Source organism: Elephas maximus, chromosome 1 (genome assembly GCF_024166365.1).
Source record: "Elephas maximus indicus isolate mEleMax1 chromosome 1, mEleMax1 primary haplotype, whole genome shotgun sequence".
NCBI lineage: Eukaryota > Metazoa > Chordata > Mammalia > Proboscidea > Elephantidae > Elephas > Elephas maximus.
The window spans coordinates 14,591,694-14,612,853 of record NC_064819.1 but is presented as its reverse complement, the minus strand read 5'-3'; the positions used below and the strand labels follow the sequence as shown (position 1 = coordinate 14,612,853).

Here is a 21,160-nt window from a genome sequence, read left to right as displayed (position 1 = left end):
TGTGGAGGTATATTTTCGGCTGTCTTAGGTAGATATCTAGGAGTGGAATTGCTGGGTTCTATGGTAACTCCATGTTTAATTTTTTGAAGACCTGCCAAAATGTTTTCCAAAGTGACTGTGCCATTTTACATTCACATTATATTTACATTATCCTGTGGATTCAAGTTAATGTCTAGTGTTCTGTCATTTTGGCCTGAAAGACTCCCTTTGACATTTTTTGAAGAGCAGGTCTGCTAGCAAGAAATTGTGTCCATTTTTATCTTGAATATCTTAATGTTTCCTTCATTTTGGAAGGATAGATTTGCTGGAAATAGACTTCTTGGTTGACAGTCTTTTTCATTCAGTGCTTTTAATATGTCATCCCATTGCCTTTGTACTCCATGGCTTATGATGAAATGTCACCTATAAGTCTTATTGGAGAATCTCTTGTACGTGATGAGTTGCTTCTCCCTTGTTGCTTTGGAGATTCTCTCTTTGACTTTTGAAAATTTGACTATGACATATCTAGGTGTGGATCTGTTTGAGTTTGTTTTACTTGGAGTTCACTGAGCTTCTTGAATGTGTAGATTAATTATTTTTATCAACTATAGGAAGTTTCAGGTGTTATTTCTTCAAATTTTTTATGCCACTGTCATGGATTGACTTATGTCCCCCCAAAAATATGTGTATCAACTTGGTTAGGCCATGATTCCCAATATTGTGTGGTTGTGCTCCATTTTGTGAATGTAATTTTATGTTGAGAGGATTGTAACACCACCCTTACTGAGGTCACCTCCCTGATCCAAGGCAAAGGGAGTTTCCCTAGGGTGTGGCCTGAACCACCTTTTGTCTCTTAAGAGATAAGAGGAAAGGGAAGCAAGGAGGAGGTTGGGGACCTCATACCATCAAGAAAGCAACACCAGGAGCAGAGCACGTGCTTGGGAAACAGGGTTCCTGCGCCTGAGAAGCTCCTTGACCAGGGGAATATTGAGGACAAGGATGTTCCTGGAGAGCTGATCGAGAGAGAAAGCCTTCCCCTGGAGCCGACGCCCTGAATTTGGCCTTATAACCTACTAGACTGTGAGAAAATAAATTTCTCTTTGTTAAAGCCTTCCACTTGTAGTATTTCCGTTGTGGCAGCGCTAGATGGCTAAGAATTTGATACCGAGTGAGTGGCGTGCTGCTCTATCAGTTACCTAAAATGTGGAAGCAGTTTTGAAACTGTGAATGGATAGAGTTGCAAAAGCAGCAGAGGACCAGCACAGCAGAGAACCTGCAGTCGCAGAGAAGTGGCAACAGCAGAGAACCAGCAGGAGCAGAACCAGGAAACCAGCGCGAGATAACACTGGAGCCAACCCACAGAGTGAGAGAGCTGAGTGCCTGTGCGCAGGAGGCTTCCTGGCAGAGTGGGGTGCCTCTGGGCACTTATTGGTGGAGCTACAGAGCTTTGGAACACTTGCTGCAGCAGGGCAGATGCAGGCGTGAGGCCCAAAGAGCCAAGAGGTCAAGAAACCAGGAAACAAGCTGAAGAGACAACGCAAGAAGCCCAGCTGCCTCAGTCTCAAAAGGTATGGCCATGACCCCTCAGGGGTTTCAAAGGGTGTAGCCACAGCCTCTGATAATTCTAAGGATGGAGTTGCTACTCAGGTGGACTAGGAGAATCGTGCTCTTAAAGCGAAGAGAGCAGAGTTGCTATCCCAGTGGGACTGGAAGGGCGGAGGTGAAGCCCAGGGCTGAGGGGCCTCCACTCAGAATCTGGAGAGTGTAGCCAATACCTAGTGTCTGGAGGGCAGGGCCATTGTGTAAATTGTCTCAGAGAACAGAGGATTATTTTCAAAGCTTTGAGGGCTAATGTAATGTGTTCTGCTGACTTGCTTCTTGCCTATTATTCCTTCTTTCCCTTCAATTTCTCCCATTTGTAATGGGAATGTCTAGCTTATGCCTGTTCTGCCATTGTACCCTTGGAAGCAGGTAACTTGTCTTTTAGATTTCACAGATGAAGAGGAATTTTTTGATTTTGGACTTGGAATTAAGACTTTTACTATGATATGATGGGGTGAATAGGTTTTGCATTGCAAGGGTGTGATTTTTGGGGGGCCAAAGGGTAGAATGTCATGGATTGAATTATGTCCCCCCAAAAATATGTGTATCAACTTGGTTAGGCCAATATTGTGTGGTTGTCCTCCATTTTGTGATTGTAATTTTATGTTGAGAGGGTTAGGGTGGAATTGTAATAGCACCCTTACTGAGGTCACCTCCCTGATCCGAGGTAAAGGGAGTTTCCCTGGGGTGCGGCCTGCTCCACTTTTTATCTCTCAAGAGATAAAAGGAAAGGGAAGCAAGCAGAGAGTTGGGGACCTCATACCACCAAGAAAGCAGCACCAGGAGCAGAGCACGTGCTTGGTAAACAGGGTCCCTGCACCTGAGAAGCTCCTTGACCAAGGGAAGATTGAGGACAAGGACTTTCCTGGAGAGCTGATTGAGAGAGAACGAGAGAGAAAGCCTTCCCCTGGAGCCGACGCCCTGAATTTGGCCTTATAACCTACTAGACTGTGAGAAAATAAATTTCTTTTTGTTAAAGCCATCCACTTGTGGTATTTCTGTTATGGCAGCACTAGATGACTAAGACAGCTGCTTTCTCTTTTCCTCTCCTTCTGGGATTCACCTTTTACATGTATTGATACACCTAATGGTGTCCCACATGTCTCTGAGGCACTGTTCATTTTTCCTTCTTTCTCTTCCTCAGACTAGATAATGGCAGTTGGCCTACCTTCAGTTCAACTGATTCTTTCTCATGACTGTTAATCCCTTCTAATGAATTTTGCATTTTAGTTATTGTACTTTTCAATTCCAGAATTCGGTTCTTTTATATAACTTCTATCTCTTTATTGATGTTCTTTATTTAATGAAACATCATTCTCATACTTTAATTCTTAAGACATTGTCTTCTTTAATTTTTAGATGATACTTATAATAACTGATTTAAAGTCTTTGTCTAATAAGCGCAATCTCTGAGTTCCTCAGGAACAGTTTCTATTGACTGCTTTTTTCCTACATATGGGTCATATATCTGTGTTTCTTTGCATGTTTTGTAATTCTTTTGTTGAAAACTGTACATTTTAGATAATATAATGTGGCAACTCTGGAAATCAGATTTCTCTCCTCCCCGGGGTTTTTTCATTTTATGTTTTTATTGCTGTTGTTTGTTATTGGTGATGGTAGATGTTGTTTCTTTGTTTATTTAGTGACTTTTCTGGACTAATTCTGTAAAGTCTATCATTTGCCATATGTGGCCACTGAAGTCTATGCTCAGTTTACTTAGTGGCCACTTAATGAATAGATAGATATTTCCTTAAATGAGTTGACCCAGTAAGTCTCCCAGCCTTTGCAAAAGGTTCTATATGTGTGTTCGGGCACGTCTTCAATGCGCCAGTAGGCAGTTTACAACTCTACCTTAGCGTTTACTTCCTGCTTCTACAGAGCCTCAGGATCAGTCAGAGATTAGAGATTAGGGTCTTCTCAGGCTTTTCCTGGGCATACACACATCCCTGCACATGTGTGTGGCCTTTTAGGTTCCCAAGAATATGTTGAAGATTTTTCAAGACCCGTTATAGACATCTGATTTCCCAGTTTTTCCTTTTAAGTTTTGTAGTCAGCCTCTTGTTAGCCCCAACTGGTATTTGGGCAGCTGTGATGTTAAACAATTGCCACTGATTGTTTTTGACAAACACCCTAGAGATAGAGCTATTCACATCGAGCAAGCTCTGAGTTAGGTCAAATAAAGGCAACTCTGAGAAGAGAGCTGTTCAGGGAACTGCCAGGCAGGTGAAAAAGTGAAAGTCCTTTGTGGGTGGGGCTTTTGAGGAGCTTCAAACCCATTATGCCTTGGGTGTACCCTGTGGCTGCTAGGCTGCTGGTTTTCACAGCTACCATAGTTGCAAGGCTGTTGGTTTTCAAGGTAACCACAGAGCTGGGGCATGGGGAGGGGCAGCAGGAATGGGAATCAAGCTAGCGAAAACACCACAAAGCTAGCTGTTCTTACTGAGATTCAGCTGTTTTTCTTGAATGAATGCTCCTCGGAATGTTGCAAGCCTTTGGTTAATTTCCAGAGTTCTTAAAAAGTTAATTTTGACTGTTTTTTTCTAGTGTTTTCATTGCTTTTATGGAAGAGCAGAGTTTTGGCAGTCCTTATTCTGCTGTTCCAGAAATGCTTCTTACCTCCCTGTCTCCTTGAAGACACTATCTATTTTAAACCTTCTCTAACCTCAAAACAAAAACAAAACCCAGTTCACTCTCAGAAGATGACTTTCCCAAGATGCATCTGATGCAAGTTCTCGTGGCCTCCCCTGCAGCCCCCTCTTTGTCTGACTTCTGTCACTGCAGAAAAGCAGTTAGATACCCTTGTAATACTTCTCTTTCTATCCCTTCCCATATCCTCTAAAATCTTACCTAATCATAATTTACTCTCCTACTGATTTCTTCAACCTATCCCCACCCCTAATCTAGAGATTCCTGCCTTCTCCCTACAAGTACATTCTGGTCTTACCCGTGCTAAAAAAGGATAGAAATGTTCCTTCTGCTTGACTGTCCCTCAAGCTGCCACCTTATCTCTCCATTCCTTTTCACCTCGAACTTGCCGTAGGTATAGGCTGAGTGCACAGTCCCGGACTTATGATGGTGTTTCATTCCGACAATTCCATCGTAAGTCAGTTCTGATGTAAGTCAAACCCCCTTGTTTTTCTTTAGTTTTCATTATTGCCTTTTATTATTGGTATGTCTATAAATCCAATCTTTATTTGTCTTTGAGGGTTGGAAACATTACACATAAACTTACAGATATATTTTAATACATGCATACATAAAAAAAATACACATGCCCATAAAAAAAAGGACAACATCGACTTTTTCTCAGTTGCGGTAATAACTCCACTTGTGGAAGATTCTGGACCGTCTGTATTATCCCTGGAATAGGGAATGGTGTTTCTAGTCAGGAAATTAGTAAGAGTTGTCTGTGTGTTCTTTTTATGCACTACAACATTGTATGTAGTACATATCACTAATGATAAGATGTACAAAAAGAAAAAAAGTCTGTCATAAGCACGATTTATCGTAACTTGAATATGTCATAAGTCGGGGACTACCTGTAATAGCTAATACTCATTGAGTATGTACTATGTACCAGGATTTGTGCTAAATGTTTTTCCTGCATTACTTCATTTGATTCTCCCACCAATATCATGAATTAATTAGAGCTATACCCTGTAATGATTAATCAGTGTGATTCTACTCAATTCTGACACCGACTGCCCATGCAGTCCTTCTTCCCCCGACCCTGACCACCTGGATCTAGGTCAGGCTTCACAAGTTAAAGGGCACAGTCCACCAGCCTGCCAAGTCAGCCCAAAACTTTAGACACTAACTGTAAGCTTGGAAGCCCTGATACCCTCACTTCTGACCTGCTGGCTATAAATTTGGGAGTTTCCTCCACCCCTTCAGGAAGTCTGCTATAAGCTTGGGGGTCCCCAGGCTCCCTTCACTTCTGACCTGCTGGCTCCCACTACCCTCTCAGGTTCGATAATTCACTAGAATGACTCAGAGAACTCAGGAAAATGTTGCACTTATTATGATTGCAGTTTTATTACAGTAAAACCTATGAAAGCTGGAAGCTATGTAAGACGGAAATCTGTCAGAGAAGGGAAACTCAAATATTCTCCACTGATAGATAGCGATAGAAAAATGGTAAGATTTCACCCTGTCAAAGGCAGAAAACATGCAAGACCTGGTAAAACAAGGCAGCCCTGTTGAATTCTGGCTCTCACAGGTTCCACTATATAACAAAAGGATATAAATGAAGAGACACATGGGGGAAGGTCTCAGAGAGGTCCCCAGCATGGCGCTTCCATGTCCCAAAGGATCTGCTACGCTCCCACATGCACAGTTATCACTAGCCAGGAAGCCCATGGAACTTCTGCGTCCAGAGCCTTCTTGGGACCTCGTTACATAGTCATGGTTGATTGAATCCTGTCTCCTCTCCCGAGGTCAGCTGATATTGCAGGGTGGGTCTTTCTGGCCTGGCCAGCCTACACACAAGGGGCATTGTATTAGCATAAACCCTCAGGTGTAGTCTGGAGGCCTCATCAAAGACACTTCAATCACTCGACAAATTCCAGAGTTTTAGCAGTATCCCTCAGGAACCAAATAAAAAGAGCAAATTTTTTGGATAAAATTAAATCCTTTACCACACACACCCATTTTCCAGATGAAAATACTGAGTAGGTGTAAGGTTAAGTGACTTGTCCAAATCACAAGCCTAGCAAAAGATACTGGATTTGTTTCATTTGACCTAACACTAAAGCCTACATTCTTTTCAATGGCGTCCAAAGATGTTGCTCTAATGCAGGGTTGGATGCTGGCCGGAGGGAAAGGGTGGGGATAGTGCCTCCCCACACCTCTCTGGATAACCCATTCCTCAGTGCCAGGCCTATTTGCCATCATTCCATCTTGTAGTTGCTCTCCCACTGTGACTCTCCCCTTAAGGGAACTCAGCTCTAGAGCAGAAAATGTGGACATAGAGTCAGAGAGCTGGTCGTAAAGCCCAGCTTCACCCTTGAGCCTGACTATGGGAAATTATTAACTTTACGTGTAAAACAAGCTAAAGGTGATCTAAAGATAACAATTTCATGGCATTGTCACAGTCAAGTCTTGACCCTGGGCCCTTGCAATATAATATGGCCTTTCCCATTACCACTGTGTTGGATAGCTTCTTTTGAAAAGCTATGACAATATGATATACACCTACTCCTCACTGTCTTATTGACTGCCTTGTTTTACGACATTTCATATTTACGACAATATTAAAAAATCTACTATTGGACTACTTTGTGCATTAACGATATATGTCTGGCAGTAACTAACGCCCAGGTTGTAATGGTTAAGGTTATATGTAGACTTGGCTGGGCCATGATTCTGAGTGGCTTGGCAGTTATAGAGTGACGTAATTTGGCTGTCATGTAATGATGTTAGTCATCTTCCATTTTGTGATCTGATGTGCTCATCCTCCATTTTTGCATAACACCAATTTTCATGTAATGACCTGGACTTTGGAACCTAACCATGTCGATAAGTGAGGAGTGTGTGTATCTTCTAATCACCAAATCCAGTTCTCGTTTCTCGGATAACAGCCACCTTGGCATTTCTGCAGCATATTCTGGTTGTTGTAGAAGTGATTATCTATCCCTAGAAGGCTTTTTGAAAGTCCAGTTCAGTGGTTCACAAGTAAAACGTGCACCGGAATCACGAGGAGGGAACTTGTTAAACGCATATTCCCAGGACTCCAGCGGTTCTGAACCAGTGGCTTAGGCTAGGCCTCAAACCACATTTGAAAAACTATAACGCATGTTAGTCTTGTCATTTAATTCAGCCCTAGAATGGAAAAAAAACAATTATAATAATCTAAAATTAAAATGTCTTCACTAGTGGGAATGTTTGTACATGTAAAAATGTATTCAAAAGACTGTAATCATCGATAAGACACATTAAAGAAGATACCAAAAAACACCAACCCATTGCCATTGAGTTGATTCCAACTCGTAGTGACCCTGTAGGACAGAGTAGAACTGCCTCCGGGTTTCCAAGGCTGTAACTTTTACGGAAGCAGACTGCCACGTCTTTCTCCCATGGAGTGACTGGTGGATTCGAACCGTCAACCTTTCAGTTAGTAGCTGAGCACTTAACCATCACACCACCAGGGCTCCTTGTAAAAGAAGATAAGAGACATTAAAAAGTAGAGTAGGACCAAGAAAGACAGGAAGAAAGAGCTCTCAGGACACTCCAGGATAGTTCAAGTTAAGATGAGATTGGAGGTCCTGGAGTCACAGAGAAGAGAAAGCAGGCCCAGATTCCAATCCCTCCTAGATGTAGGCTGTTTTGTGATTGTGAGAAAGTCCCTGCCAGTCACTAGGCCTCAGGTTCCTGGTCTATACACTGGTAGTGCTGCCTGCTTCCCAAGTGTGAAGAGATAGATCCAGGCAAGGACAGGCCGCCAAGGAAGTGCTGGGCTCCCAGGGCATTGGGGGATCTGTGTGTAAGGCTCGGAGTGACTGTGGTCAGTCCCCAGAGTGGCCAGGCTGGAGGGCTGACACAGCCTGTGTGCTCTTTGCCCTCACAGAGTTGGCCATGGCGGGAGTGGCCCCCTCCTTCTCCAGTGTCCTGAAGGACTGCTCCGTCATCGAAGGCCAGGACTTTGTGCTGCAGTGCTCTGTGCAGGGAACCCCGGAGCCCCAAATCACTTGGCTGCTCAATGGTGAGTTCCCCCTGCCCCAGACTCCTGCTCCAGCACCCCGCTTTTGCCATCTCTGCATTGCCATCTCTGCACCTGGCTCCCCCACTTATCAGTCTGAACTGTTTTTGCCTCAGTCATCCCAGTGGTGTAAGAAGGCAGCACGGGGTTCAGAGTCTGGGAGTTGGAGTCCGCTGCTGACTGGCTGTGGGCCACTGGTTATGGTTCTACTCCTGTCTGAGTCTTGAGTTCTCCATCTGTAAAATGGCCATAATGCCATCTACCTTGCTGAGTGGTAGTTATGGAAATTAAATTAGATCATTTCTATAAAGTGCTTAATGAGCTGCCTGGCACGTAGGTACACGAGCAATTTCATTCCTTTTCCTGTGGCCAGACTCATAGTAGGCCCTCAGTAAATATTTGTAGCCTTCAGCAAATGGACAAATAAACTAACAAACTATTTACGTTGTTTGAGAGGCCTTGCCTTTTACTTAGTGGGGGGTGGTTTGGGGATTCATAGACCAATAATTATTTCAATGTTATAGTCCTACAGAGGCGTACCAACCTTTCTTTTTCTTTTTTTGCCAAGTAAGGACCTTTAAAAAAAAAAATTACCAAATATTATCACCCGTCCCTTTTTAAAAGGGACTTTTTAATGCCAAGAGCTCTAATTTTAGAAGTGAGAACAGCCCATTAAATTGACGAAGTTGAGCAGGGCGTGCTTCACAGGAGAATGAGAAAGCACCTGCCCAGAGTCAGGGGAGACGTGGGCACTGGTCCTCCTCTCCCACCGAGTGGTTGTGTGACCTTGGACAGCCCACTTCTCTGGACGTCGGCTTCTTTATCGGTGAGGAGGCTCGGCCAGCTCTCACATCTGCTGGAACACTTTTCTAAGGGAGAAGCAGTGCCCATCACAGCACATCGTTCCCCCTGTTGCTGCATCATTGACGTGTGAACCTTCCTCCTTGGTTATGGTTTGCTCAGGCTTTGCCAGAAATTACCTTTAGTCAGTGAGAGGAGGTGCCATGTCATCTTCCAACATGTGGTCTTCTTGAGTAGGTAAGTGAGAAGGGAGATTTCCCTTCTTCCCTCCCACCCACACCTAAGGACAGAGTTCCTGTCAGGCTCTGTGCACTGACTGCAAGGAGGCAGCTACCTGGTGGCTGGGCAGAGCAAGGAGGTTAAGGGCTCACAATGGATCTGGGTAAGATGGATTCATTTCTGTCTGGCTGAGAGTCTAGACCAGGGGTGTCTTTGTTACCTAGTGCTGCTATAACAGAAATATCACACGTGGGTGGCTTTAACAAACAGATTTATTCTCTCACAGTCTAGGAGGCTGGAAGTCCCAAGTTTAGGGCACCAGCTCCAAGGGAAGCCTTTCTCTCTCTCTCGGTTTTGTGGGGAGGTTCTTTTCATCAATCTTCCCTGGTCTAAGAGCTTCTCAGCGCAGGAGCCCTGGGTCCAAAGGACATGCTCTGCTCCCAGCACTTCTTCCTTGGTTGCATGAGGTCACTGTCCTCTCTGCTCAATTCTTTCTTTTATATCTCAAAAGAGATTGGCTCAAGATACAACCTAATCCTATAAATTGAGTCCTGCCTCATTAACATCATAGAGGTTAGGATTTACAACACATAGGATAATCACGTAAGATCACAAAATGGTGGACAACCACACATTACAGGGAACCATGACCTAGCCAATTTGATACACATTTTGGGGGAATACAATTCAATCCATAACAAGGGGCCAGCCTTTCTGTAAAAGGCTAGATGGTAAATATTTTCAACTTTGTAGGCCATACAGTCTCTGCAAAAGCAGCTGTAGATAATATGTAAACAAACGACCATGGCTGTGGTGCAATAAAACTTCATTTATGGGCTCTGAAATTTGAATTTCATATGATTTTCACACATCATGTAATATTCTTCTTTTGATTTTTTCAGTCATTTAAAAACATAAAGCTGGCTCTTAGATTACAGGCCATACAAAAACATGTGTGGATCACATTTTGCCCACAAGCCATAGTTTGCTGACCCCTGGCCTAAAAACCATTCAGAACTTGAAAAGCAGCCTCACCTTATTCTTGATGAACCTTGGCATTTCCACATCCTTGCCACTAGAGGGCGCCCATGCTCAAGTTGGGTTTCCCTGGCTGCTGACTCTGGTACTATGCAGACTTGAAGCTGGGACCTTCAGTTTCTCCCAGTCCTGATGTACCCGGAGCCAACAACTCCTTTCTGGGACCACTGTTCCATCCCATGTTTGGAGGGCCAAAATGAGTTATGCTCCAGGAAAAGGAGAGTTCTCAAAACGCTTGTCAGTGCGTGTTTGGACAGTAGAGGCACTTTAAAGGCAGTCGTGGAATGTTCTGGAATTCTCCATGAAGGGGGGGTTTGGGGTATAAAATGAAAACAGAGAGCAGTGTTTAACTAACAGCAGCAGGACCCTGGTCCCTGCCTTTGCTAGCCCCACTCCCACTTTTATGAAGTGTAGAAGGTTTGGGCAGAAGCTCTCCACTGGCCCGATGGCATGATGGATGGTCCCCTTGCCAAACAGCCAGGGAGACGTTAAGAGTTGCTGTGTGCAGAAGAAAACACTGCCTACAGGGAGAGAACTTCTGTACTCTCTCCCACCCTCGCCGCCCGCCCCCACTTTTATGAAGTGCCACCTGACAGCTGCTTCGTATAGAGCAAGCGGACACATTCCTGCTGTAAGGCCAGATTCCCCAGTAAGGAGACTTTTTCTTTTCCTTCCTGGAAATGAAAGCTTATATCCTAGAATGGCAAAGTCTCAGAAACAACATACGGCATTAAGGAAGCCATTGAAGTTCATTGTGTGTACTCCTGTCTCCCGGCAGGACTTTATGTGACCTGAATATAAAGCCCTCTCCTAGAAGGGACTCTGGGAAGAAGGGGCCAGAGTCATTTTTACTTCCCTATGCTTATCGTGCCTTTGAACCCTAAAATGCACCGGACCACGCAGAAGAAAGGCACCTAACTGCAACATTAGGTTGTGGACACAGACATGCTTTCTGATACGTATCTGCAGTGGGAATGGAATGTCATTTCTGGAGACATCTAAAGGAGCAGGAGTCTCGCGTGCAGTCTGGGCAAGGTCTGTTCTGCCTGAGGTTGGACTGTGGACCAGCTGTTCCTGTAGGATTCTTTCCAGGCTCAGAATTCTATGAAGAGCATGTGAGTTAGAGGACTATTTAAGACAGAATGCCCAGAACAGTGTCCTTTTCCCTCCTCAGTTCTAAAGTCCCCCAGAATCCCTTCCCCTGCATCCTTCCAGCCCCAGTCAGGCTCCTCTGCCCCACATAGTAATTGCTCCCGTTTCTTCACAGCGCCAGCGCCTGCCTTTCTACACCAACAAGCCTGTCTAACTGCCGGGGTGGGCCCTCAGTAGTTGTGAGCAGGCAAGACCATCGTCAGCCTCAGCAGAGCTGGCAGTGGCACTCCTGTCCCCACTGTGGTGCTCCTGGGTCTGAGCCTCCTGTGCTTCCCCCTACAGAACAGCCCATCCAGTATGCTCACTCCAGCTGCGAGGCCGGCAGGGCTGAGCTCCACGTCCAGGATGCCCTTCCGGAGGACCATGGTACCTACACCTGTCTAGCGGAGAACACCTTGGGGCAGGCGTCCTGCAGCGCCCGGGTCACCGTCCATGGTAGGAGCCTCAGGGCACCTTGCTAGAAGCACCTTTCCTGTAGACACATCCACTGTGGAGGAGATGGCCTCCAGGAGTTCACAGTGACAATCTGCCAGAGGACACAGACATGCAAAGGCCAATCCCCCCTCCAACCACCCCACCCCACAGGGCTGTGGGAAGATGCAGGGGAAAGAGACAAGGGCCCCCTCAGCTCAAGAAGCTCCCAGTGTAGTAGGAAGACAAACAGAACACACTGAAAGAGGACTCAGGAGGAGAACTCATATCTGTATTAGGCCTCACGAGTCTCGTGAATGGCCCCTTAAGGGCTGGGGACACTGGGTAACAGAGTGTGGGTGTTAAAGCTTCTGAGGGTCACAGCTCACCCTCCTCCTCCTTCTGTCTGCCTACTCTGGGCTTGTTTTTGTCCACCACCTGACTGGTGTCCCAGTAATCTTATTATCTTGGTCATCTTTTGATCAGCTCCAAGCACTTAGTCCTAGGAAATGCCAGTGGAGCCACGGTATTTAAGACAGATCTCCCTGGGCTGTGGTAATGGTGGGCATGGTGACAGTTCCCAGAGAAGTGCTGCTTGGGCCCAGGACTTTCAGGTAAGGTTGATTTCCTACCTCACCCTGTCCTGGGCCCCCAGTTGCTGTGCATGGCTGGGTCGCCTGGGTGCTTGGACTGGGAGGGGTGTGTTCTGTTTTGCCCATCAGACTAGCAGGAGACTGTGTCTCCTCTGTTTCCCAGGCTCAGGCCTCTGGGGAGAGTCCCCTGTGGTGAGAGCAGCCACCTTCTGGGAGGCTGCAGGAGATGGTTTCACTGAGAAGAAAAAGAAAAAAGACATTTGCTGGTCATGGTGTTAAATATGTTCACCTCACCTGTACTATCTTGTTTAGACCTCAACTGGGGGGAGGGAATGTCCCCGTCTTATACAGAACAGCCCAGGGGGATCTCAAGAAACGAATGTAACCCTTAGTTTATAAAGAAATGTTCTACATCCTACTTTGGTGAGGAGTGTCTGGGGTCTTAAAAGTTTGTGCATGGCCAGCTAAGATACTCCACTGGTCCCACCCCGTCAGGAGCAAGGGAGTATAAAGAAAACCAAAGACACAAGGGAAAGATTAGCCCAAAGGACTAGCGGGCCACAGCTACCACAGCTTCTACCAGATTAAGTCCAGCACAACTAGATGGTGCCTAGCTACCCCACCAACTGCTCTGACAGGAATCACAACAGAGGGTCCCAGACAGAGCTGGAGAAAAATGAAGAACAAAATTCTAACTCACAAAAAAGGCCAGACTTACTGGCCTGACAGAGACTGGAGAAACCCCAAGAATATGGCCCCCGGACACCATTTTAGCTCAGTAATGAAGTCACTCCTGAGGTTCACCATTTCAGCCAAAGATTAGAAAGGCCCATGAAATAAAACAAGACTAAAGGGGCACACCAGCCCAGGGCAAGGACTAGAAGGCAGGAGGGGACAGGAAAACTGGTAATAGGGAACCAAAGTTCGAGAAGGGAGAGTGTTGACATGTCGTGGGGTTGGTGACCAGTGTCACAAAACAATGTGTGTATTAATTGTTTAATGAGAAGCTAGTTCTGTAAACCATCTAGAGTACAATAATAAAAGAAATTAAGGTAACTCACTTAAGCACAAGCTAGTAAGGAAGCTGGCCTTTGGACCCAGATCTTTGTGGCTTTGAAGCCCCCGCTTATCCCTGTGCCCTGCCCTTTTTCCTGCTTGCCCATCCTCTGGCCCAACCAGGGAGGCTGACCACCTGGGCTGGGCAGTGCCAATCCCTGAGAGATAAAGGAACTGGCACCGATGGAGAATGTGGCCAACGCTGGCTCCGTGACGTGCTCTGGTGGGAGTGGGCATGCTCCCTGGACTTTCCGACTTCTCTGACGTGCCTCGGCTTCCCTGAAGTGTGTTGTCAATGAACTGGTCTACCCGGCCTTCCAGGAAGCCCTCCACATGGGTCAGAGCCTGGCTCTGGTCCGGGGGGGGACTTTGTCAGCCAGCATTCTGGCTGACGCATTTAGCCCACTTATCCTCAAAGTTCTATTTCCGTGGCTCATTGAGGGGCCCTGGGAAATGGTGGTGTTAAGACTTAAGAGGAAAAGAGAACAGATTTGAATGGCATCTCCAGGATCAGGGGAGCAACTCTCAGCTCCCCCCATCACCTTCCCAGAAGGGGGTCCTTCTTGGTGACCAGTGCGGCCCACCCCAATGTCCAGTGCTGGGCAGAGAGTCAGAATGGCGTACTGGACCACAGAGCTCAGCTTCCTTTTCTGAGCTGCTCCCTCTTAATTTAGCCGACGGCCCAGCTAATCCAGGGCCTGTCCCCAGTTGCATGAGTTTAGATTGGATTAGAGAGACAAGCTAAGCAATAGTCCCATCAGAGGTGGGGGTCCCCGGAAGAAGGATTAAGAAGTTTGTGGGGCCATTCTTCTTGCCCCTGGGACCAGGGGTTGGGGTCACCCACACAAGCATGTTTGAAAGCAGAAACCCAGAGGACCCGGGCAAGAACTCAGCCAGGGCTGTTTGGATTTGCTATAGAGCAGCCCTGCCTGAGTGAGAACCCCCTCCCAGTGTGGGGGATTTACTGGCCTGCGAAGGCTAAACAGAGGCTCAGATACCATAAATGGTGAACGCGAATGAGAGATACAGCCACGCACTCAGGCCAGGCAGCGTTTGGGCTGTTCCCGCCCAGGATTGAGGCAGGCAGCCTGGCACAGTGACACCTCTGGCATCGTGCCCCTCGGCACTCAGGAGGCTCAAGTTCGTTTCCTCAGCTGTGGGGTTTTTCTTACTTTATTGGCAGTTCCTTTGGCTCCGGGTCCTCCAGGGGCAGCTATACGGGTGGGGAGGTGATTGCCGCAATGGAAATTTGTTCCCTTCTGTACCAGCCCGCTGTTCCTCCCTCTCCGTGGCTGCCCAGGCCTTTCTCTTCCCTCATGATCTCTGGGGCACAGTGGGGAGCAGGGCTTGTGCAGCCAGATGGCCCGGCCTGGGCGCGGACGCTGCCGCCGCCACTTACTAACCCTGCAGCCTGGGCTGCTATTTAACTCTCTCTCTTCTGTGAAATGGGGACACTGATGGTCACCGCACAGGACTGTGAGGCGTAAATGAATCCATACACATAATACCCCGAGAAGAGAGGAAGTGCTCAGTGAGTGTTATGGTTGTCCAGCGGAACCCAGACCTCTAAATGAGATGAAATAGTTAAAAATACCGAGACTCAGGAGCAGTTTTACCAAAGGATCAACCTTGCCACAGTGGGTCATTTTTTGTTTTTTGGTAAGGGGCAAAGAGAAGCAGAGATGGGAGGTGTTGGGCTAGACACCTAAAGCGATAGTCTCAGGCACTTCATTCCAAGGACCCCGGCCACAAGATGGCGCCATTCGGCAGTGCTTCTGTCCCTAAATGGCCAGGCTCCTTGAGGTGCATTTCTGGGGGCAGCTCTGCTGGCGGCAAACTCTGTCCAAAGTCAGCAGATACTTTGCTGAAGGCCAGATGTGGGGGCTCTTTCTCGCCTCTTTAGCCTTTTGCCAAGGTTTTGCAATCATCCAGAAATTGCTGGCCTGACATTCTGATGCAATTTCTGTGGCCACCCTTCCCTGCTTTCTCTGCTCCCCCTCCTCTGGTTCTCCCTCCCCTGAAAATCCTGAGTAACTCCCACAAATATCACTTTCCCTGAGAGGCCTTCATTCATCACCACAGAGTGAGTTCTCCTAAGACCTCATATTCCCCTTATCACTGTACTTATTTTACAACAAATCTTGATTGAGCACCTACTTTGTTGCCAGGCAGTGCTCTGGGGAAATGGCAGCAAATAGGACAGAGGAGGGCCCGCCCTCCTGCGCTTACATGGTTGAGGAAATAGACTGTCATCAGCACCTGGCTTAATTTCAAATAATGACGAGTACCATTTTAAAAACAAACAAGGTGTGAGAAGAAGAGAATGATGGAAGGGGCACTTTTTTAGTAGAGTGGTGAAGGATGACCTGAGAAGGTGGCGTTTGATCAGTGACTTAAATGAACTGGGGAAAGAGTGTTCCAAGCAGATGGTACACAAGTGCCAAGGCCCTGAGTCAGGAACAAGGCTAGCCTATTCAAGGGACAGCAAGATGGCTGACATGGCTGGAAAAAGTGAGCAAGTGGCAGAGGGTGAGTTCAGAGAGAGGGAGGGCAGACCCTGCAGGGCCTCTGGGGTAAGGAAAAAGCATTTATTCTAACTGTGAAATGTTACTGTTAATCAGATGTTTCTCTTCCCCGTTAGACTGTAAACTCCCTGTGGGCAGGACTATGCTTTACTTGATTACATGTAGGACATGTAGGCCCTCCGTGTGAGCCTGTGTTCAGTAAGTGAATGACAGCAGTCTAAGGTCAGCGTGTATCCCCTGGAACACAGGGAGGCCTTCTCCTCACTTCCTCCGTACCTGGGGGTTCAGTGCTCCTTGGAGTGTGCAGGGAATCCACAAATGAGCCCTCAGGAGTTTCTCAGCAAAGATTCCTTCTCTTCCTCCCCTCCGGCTGTTATTGGGTGCCATTGATTTGATTCTGACTCATAGGCATCCCATGTGACAGAGTAGAGCTGCCCCATAGGGCTTCCTTGGCTGTCATCTTTATGCAAGATCACGAGGTCTTTCTCTTGTGGAGTCGCTGGGTAAGTTCGAAAAGCCAGCCTTTCAGTTAGCGCAGTACTTAACCTTTGCACCACCAGGCCTCCTTCCCCTCAAACTGGGAGGGTGGGGGTAGGGCGGAGGGTTGGGGGTGGGAGCAATGGAAATCCCAAGTACAAATAGTCAACCAGGTGTTGAAAATCTTCCCTCTTGACCCAGGATGGCATCTAAAGGATGATTCGTTCAAATTCCTGCAAAGCCCGGGAAGATCTGAAATGGAGTAAATATTTCACTGTGTTTAGAGTGAGGCATTGGTGAAGGGCTTCTTTGTACTGGAATATTTTAAATTTATCTCCCCCTGGAATATCTTTGGAGCTCTGGTGGTACAGTGGTTAAGAGCCTGGGTGCTAACCAAAAGGTCAGCAGTTTGAATTCACCAGCTAATCCTTGGAAACCTTGTGGGGCAATTCTACTCTGTCCTGTAGGGTTGGAATTGACTCGATGGCAATGGGTTTGGTTTTTCGAGTTGAATTATCTTTGTCAAGGCTCAAATTCTTAAGTGACTGGATTTGTTAATAACCTGCTAATTGTGCCCGTTTTGACTTAGTTTCTTAGCCTAATGATTTGCTTTCTTAACTGAAAGCCTGCTGGGCCTACTAGGGTCACCTAAGACATAAAATGTGGATAAACTTAAAGCTTAAAAAAAAGGAAGTTTAAGAACTAAAACTTAATAAGCATATTAATTAGAGTATTTGTTTTGATGAAGAGCCCCTAATGAAGACAGCAGGAGCTAGTGAAGTCAACCATTCACTGGACAATTAGTGCATGGGTGGAGGCACAGTCTATTTTCAGATTAGTAACAGGCACTCTCTTGGGCAGCTTTGAGCAGTGACAGCCTCCGACTACTGGAGAAGATCATTTTAATTGAAAGATACTGCTGCCTCCTCCTCTCGTCCCAAGTTACACTCAGTTACTTTGAACATTACATAATCTATCCACATGGTGTGAGGTACACACCCTGCCCTGCCATGAGCTTTGTTGTGTGCTGTCAAGTCAAACTGCTCCATAGGGTTCCCAAGGCCGTAAGTCTTTACGGAAGCAGACTACCACAACATTCTCCCATGGAGTGACTGGTGGCTTCAAACCGGCCGACCTTTCGGTTAACATCTGAGCACTTAACCACTGTGCCACCAGGGCTCCTCCATGAACTTTAAAGCAGTGAAACTTTTTTCATACTTATGCTGGCTAAAGAGAAATTTATTGGAGAAGAAGGATAAGTGTTAGTTTTAACTTGTCTGTTATTATTTTTTTAAGAACCTTGATCCACCGAAAACATCTGTCCAAAGATTTTTAAATCCTAAGAAGGCAAGCAATGAACTAAACGTTAAATTAATTTATAACCAATATTTTAGTTTTATGTAGATTGAACATAAGAGTTAGGTTTGTAGACCATGTAGTTCCTCCATGTTACAGGGAGACTTCTGGATAGGTATGGGTACATTTGCGTCCATGTCATAGGACTTGTGATGAAGTAAAAGAACCGAACAGAAAATTTCAAAGGGTGGCTCGAGAAGACAAAGTAAAGTATTATAAAGACATGTGCAAAGAGCTGGAGATGGAAAACCAAAAGGGAAGAACATGCTCGGTGTTTCTCAAGCTGAAAGAACTGAAGAAAAAATTCAAGCCTCAAGTTGCAATAGTGAAGGATTCTATGGGGAAAATATTAAATGACGCCGGAAGCATCAAAAGAAGATGGAAGGGATACACAGGGTCATTATACCAAAAAGAATTAGTTGATGTTCAACCGTTTCAAGAGGTAGCATATGATCAGAAACCGATGGTACCGAAGGAAGAAGTCCAAGCTGCTCTGAAGCCATTGGTGAAAAACAAGGCTCCAGGAATTGATGGAATTATCAATTGAGATGTTTTCAACAAACAGATGCAGTGCTGGAGGTGCTCACTCATCTATGCCAAGAAATATGGAAGACAGCTTCCTGGCCAACTGACTGGAAGAGATCCATATTTATGCCTATTCCCAAGAAAGGTTATCCCACCGAATGTGGAAATTAGAGAACAATATCATTAATATCACACACAAGCAAACTTTTGCTGAAGATCATTCCAAAACAGCTGCAGCAGTATATCGACAGGGAACTGCCAGAAATTCAGGCTGGTTTCAGAAGAGGACATGGAACCGAGGATATCATTGCTAATGTCAGATGGATCTTGGCTGAAAGCAGAGAATACCAGAAGGATGTTTACTTGTGTTTTATTGACTATGCAAAGGCATTCGACTGTGTGGATCATAACAAATTATGGATAACATTGCCAAGAATGGGAATTCGAGAACACTTCATTGTGCTCTTGAGGAACCTTTACATATATCAAGAGGCAGTTGTTCTGATAGAACAAGGGGATACTGATTGGTTTAAAGTCAGGACAGGTGTGCATTAGGGTTGTATTCTTTCACCATACCTATTCAATCTGTATGCTGAGCAAATAATCCAAGAAGCTGGACTATATGAAGAAGAATGGGGCATCAGGATTGGAGGAAGACTCATTAACAACCTGCATTATGCAGATGACACGACCTTGCTTGCTGAAAGTGAAGAGGACTTGAAGCACTTACTAATGAAGATCAGAGACCACAGCCTTCAGTATGCATTGCACCTCAATGTAAAGAAAACGAAGATCCTCACAACTGGACCAATGAGCAACATCATGATAAACAGAGAAAAGATCGAAGTTGTCAAGGATTTCATTTTACTTGGATCCACCATTAACAGCCGTGGAAGCAGCAGTCAAGAAATCAAAAGATGCACTGCATTGGGTAAATCTGCTGCAAGGGACCTCTTTAAAGTGTTGAAGAGCAAAGATGTCACCTTGAAGACTAAGGTGCGCCTGACCCAAGCCATGGTATTTTCAATTGCTTCATATGCATGTGAAAGCTGGACAATGAATAAGGAAGACCGTAGAAGAATTGATGCCTTTGAATTGTGGTGTTGGCGAAAAATATTGAATATACCATGGACTGCCAAAAGAACTAACAAATGTGTCTTGGAAGAAGTACAACCAGAATGCTCCTTAGAGGCAAGGATGGCGAGACTGTGATTTACATACTTTGGACATGTTGTCAGGAGGGATCAGTCTCTGGAGAAGGACATCAGGCTTGGCAAAGTACAGGGGCAGCAGAAAAGAGGAAGACCCTCAACGAGGTGGATTGACACAGTGGTTTCAACAGTGGGCTCAAGCATAACAATGATTGTAAGGATGGCGCAGGACTGGGCAGTGTTTTGTTCTGTTGTGCATAGGGGCCGCTATGAGTCGGAACCGACTCGACGGCACCTAACAACAACATAGAACTTGAGCCTCGTTTTACTAATTGAGTGATTACAGAGTTTTGTAATTGTCTACTTCTGTAGCCCACTGTGGGTCATAGCTACCATCTGCTTGCTTTGGAGTCTTTGGTCAAGAATGCCATCCAGATTATAGCTTTGGGTTCCTAATGGCACAATGTGATCCATGTCATGACAATGTGGTGGAGAGTGTGGTTTCCAGGCTCTCATTGGGAGGGGACATTGGGGCAGCTTGGATGCTGTACTTTTAAATTTAGAGTTTGATTATAACTTCTAAGACAGTAAGAAGGCTATGGTGCAACGATGCCTGCTTCCCTTCTAGCGCTCCTGTCATTACTGGGTAGAGATCTTTTTTGGGATGTCATACATCATTATTTCCTTTCATTCTTTTTGTGACACCCTTCTCTTCCCATTTGCTTCTTAGGTTTTGGAGAAGCCAGTGGTGGGGGAGAGCCAAGAAAGATCAAGGCCATGGGAGGAAGAATCTTTTTTTTATGCCCAAGTAGCAGCAAGTTTTGCTGACTCTCCAAATAGGTTCTCTTTGGTTAGGAGACAGATTTTCTTGGAAGGGAATTCACATACCTCCCTGGGGATTTGCTGCTTGCATAAGCACCCTGGAAATGGGAAGGGGCTGGGCTTCACTTCAGCTGGATGAAAGTGATCCTCCTTTAATAAGGACAAGTCCTCTTGAGCTAACCACCCTGGAATTTAGGGAAAGGAGGAGGCTGACCTGGGGTCCCTGGACCCTGCAGGATTCTGAGCACCAACTAAAGGAAGAGGGGAGGGCTATGCTTCTAGAGCTCCCTTTCGGTGGTGATTGGTTGAATTTCCATAGCATAATAGGGCCTGTTGGAATGGTATTTTGCAGAGTAGTAACTAATAGCTCAGGTTCAAAACTTAAAGAAAATCTTCAGTAGGTTTAAGGTGAAGGCAATCATTTTTCCTCCCCACCATCAATGCATTTTCAAGAGGTGTGTGTGTGTATGTGTGTGTGTGTGTGTGTGTGTGTGTGTGTGTATGAGAGATTTGGGGAGAGGGGAGACTGGGAGTGGTTAGAGGAGGGGACATTCCATGTCCATTTGCATTAGGTGACCATCTGTGCATCCAGGGATTCTGACACAGGCTGAGGGTCTAAGAGTGGGATTTCATAAATGGCTGTGACAGCAATAGGCAGTGGTCCCTCTATTGGGGAGATCCCCTGCAGAGCTCGTCAGATGGAGTGGGGAGGAAGTGTTGAGTGCTGTAAGGGTATATGAAATCCTCACTTTTCAC

General features: G+C 45.9%; 1 protein-coding gene across 6 annotated transcripts in view; it reads left to right on the top strand.

Annotated features, from left to right (window-relative positions):
* Positions 1–21,160, top strand: part of MYLK (myosin light chain kinase) — a 337,690-nt gene that overhangs the window by 196,596 nt on the left and 119,934 nt on the right. For all 6 annotated transcript variants that reach the window (XM_049878336.1, XM_049878326.1, XM_049878354.1 and 3 more), the window contains 2 exons: positions 8,147–8,281; positions 11,771–11,923. In XM_049878336.1, coding sequence (XP_049734293.1) covers positions 8,147–8,281; positions 11,771–11,923 — 288 coding nt within the window. The remainder of the gene's footprint in view (positions 1–8,146; positions 8,282–11,770; positions 11,924–21,160) is intronic.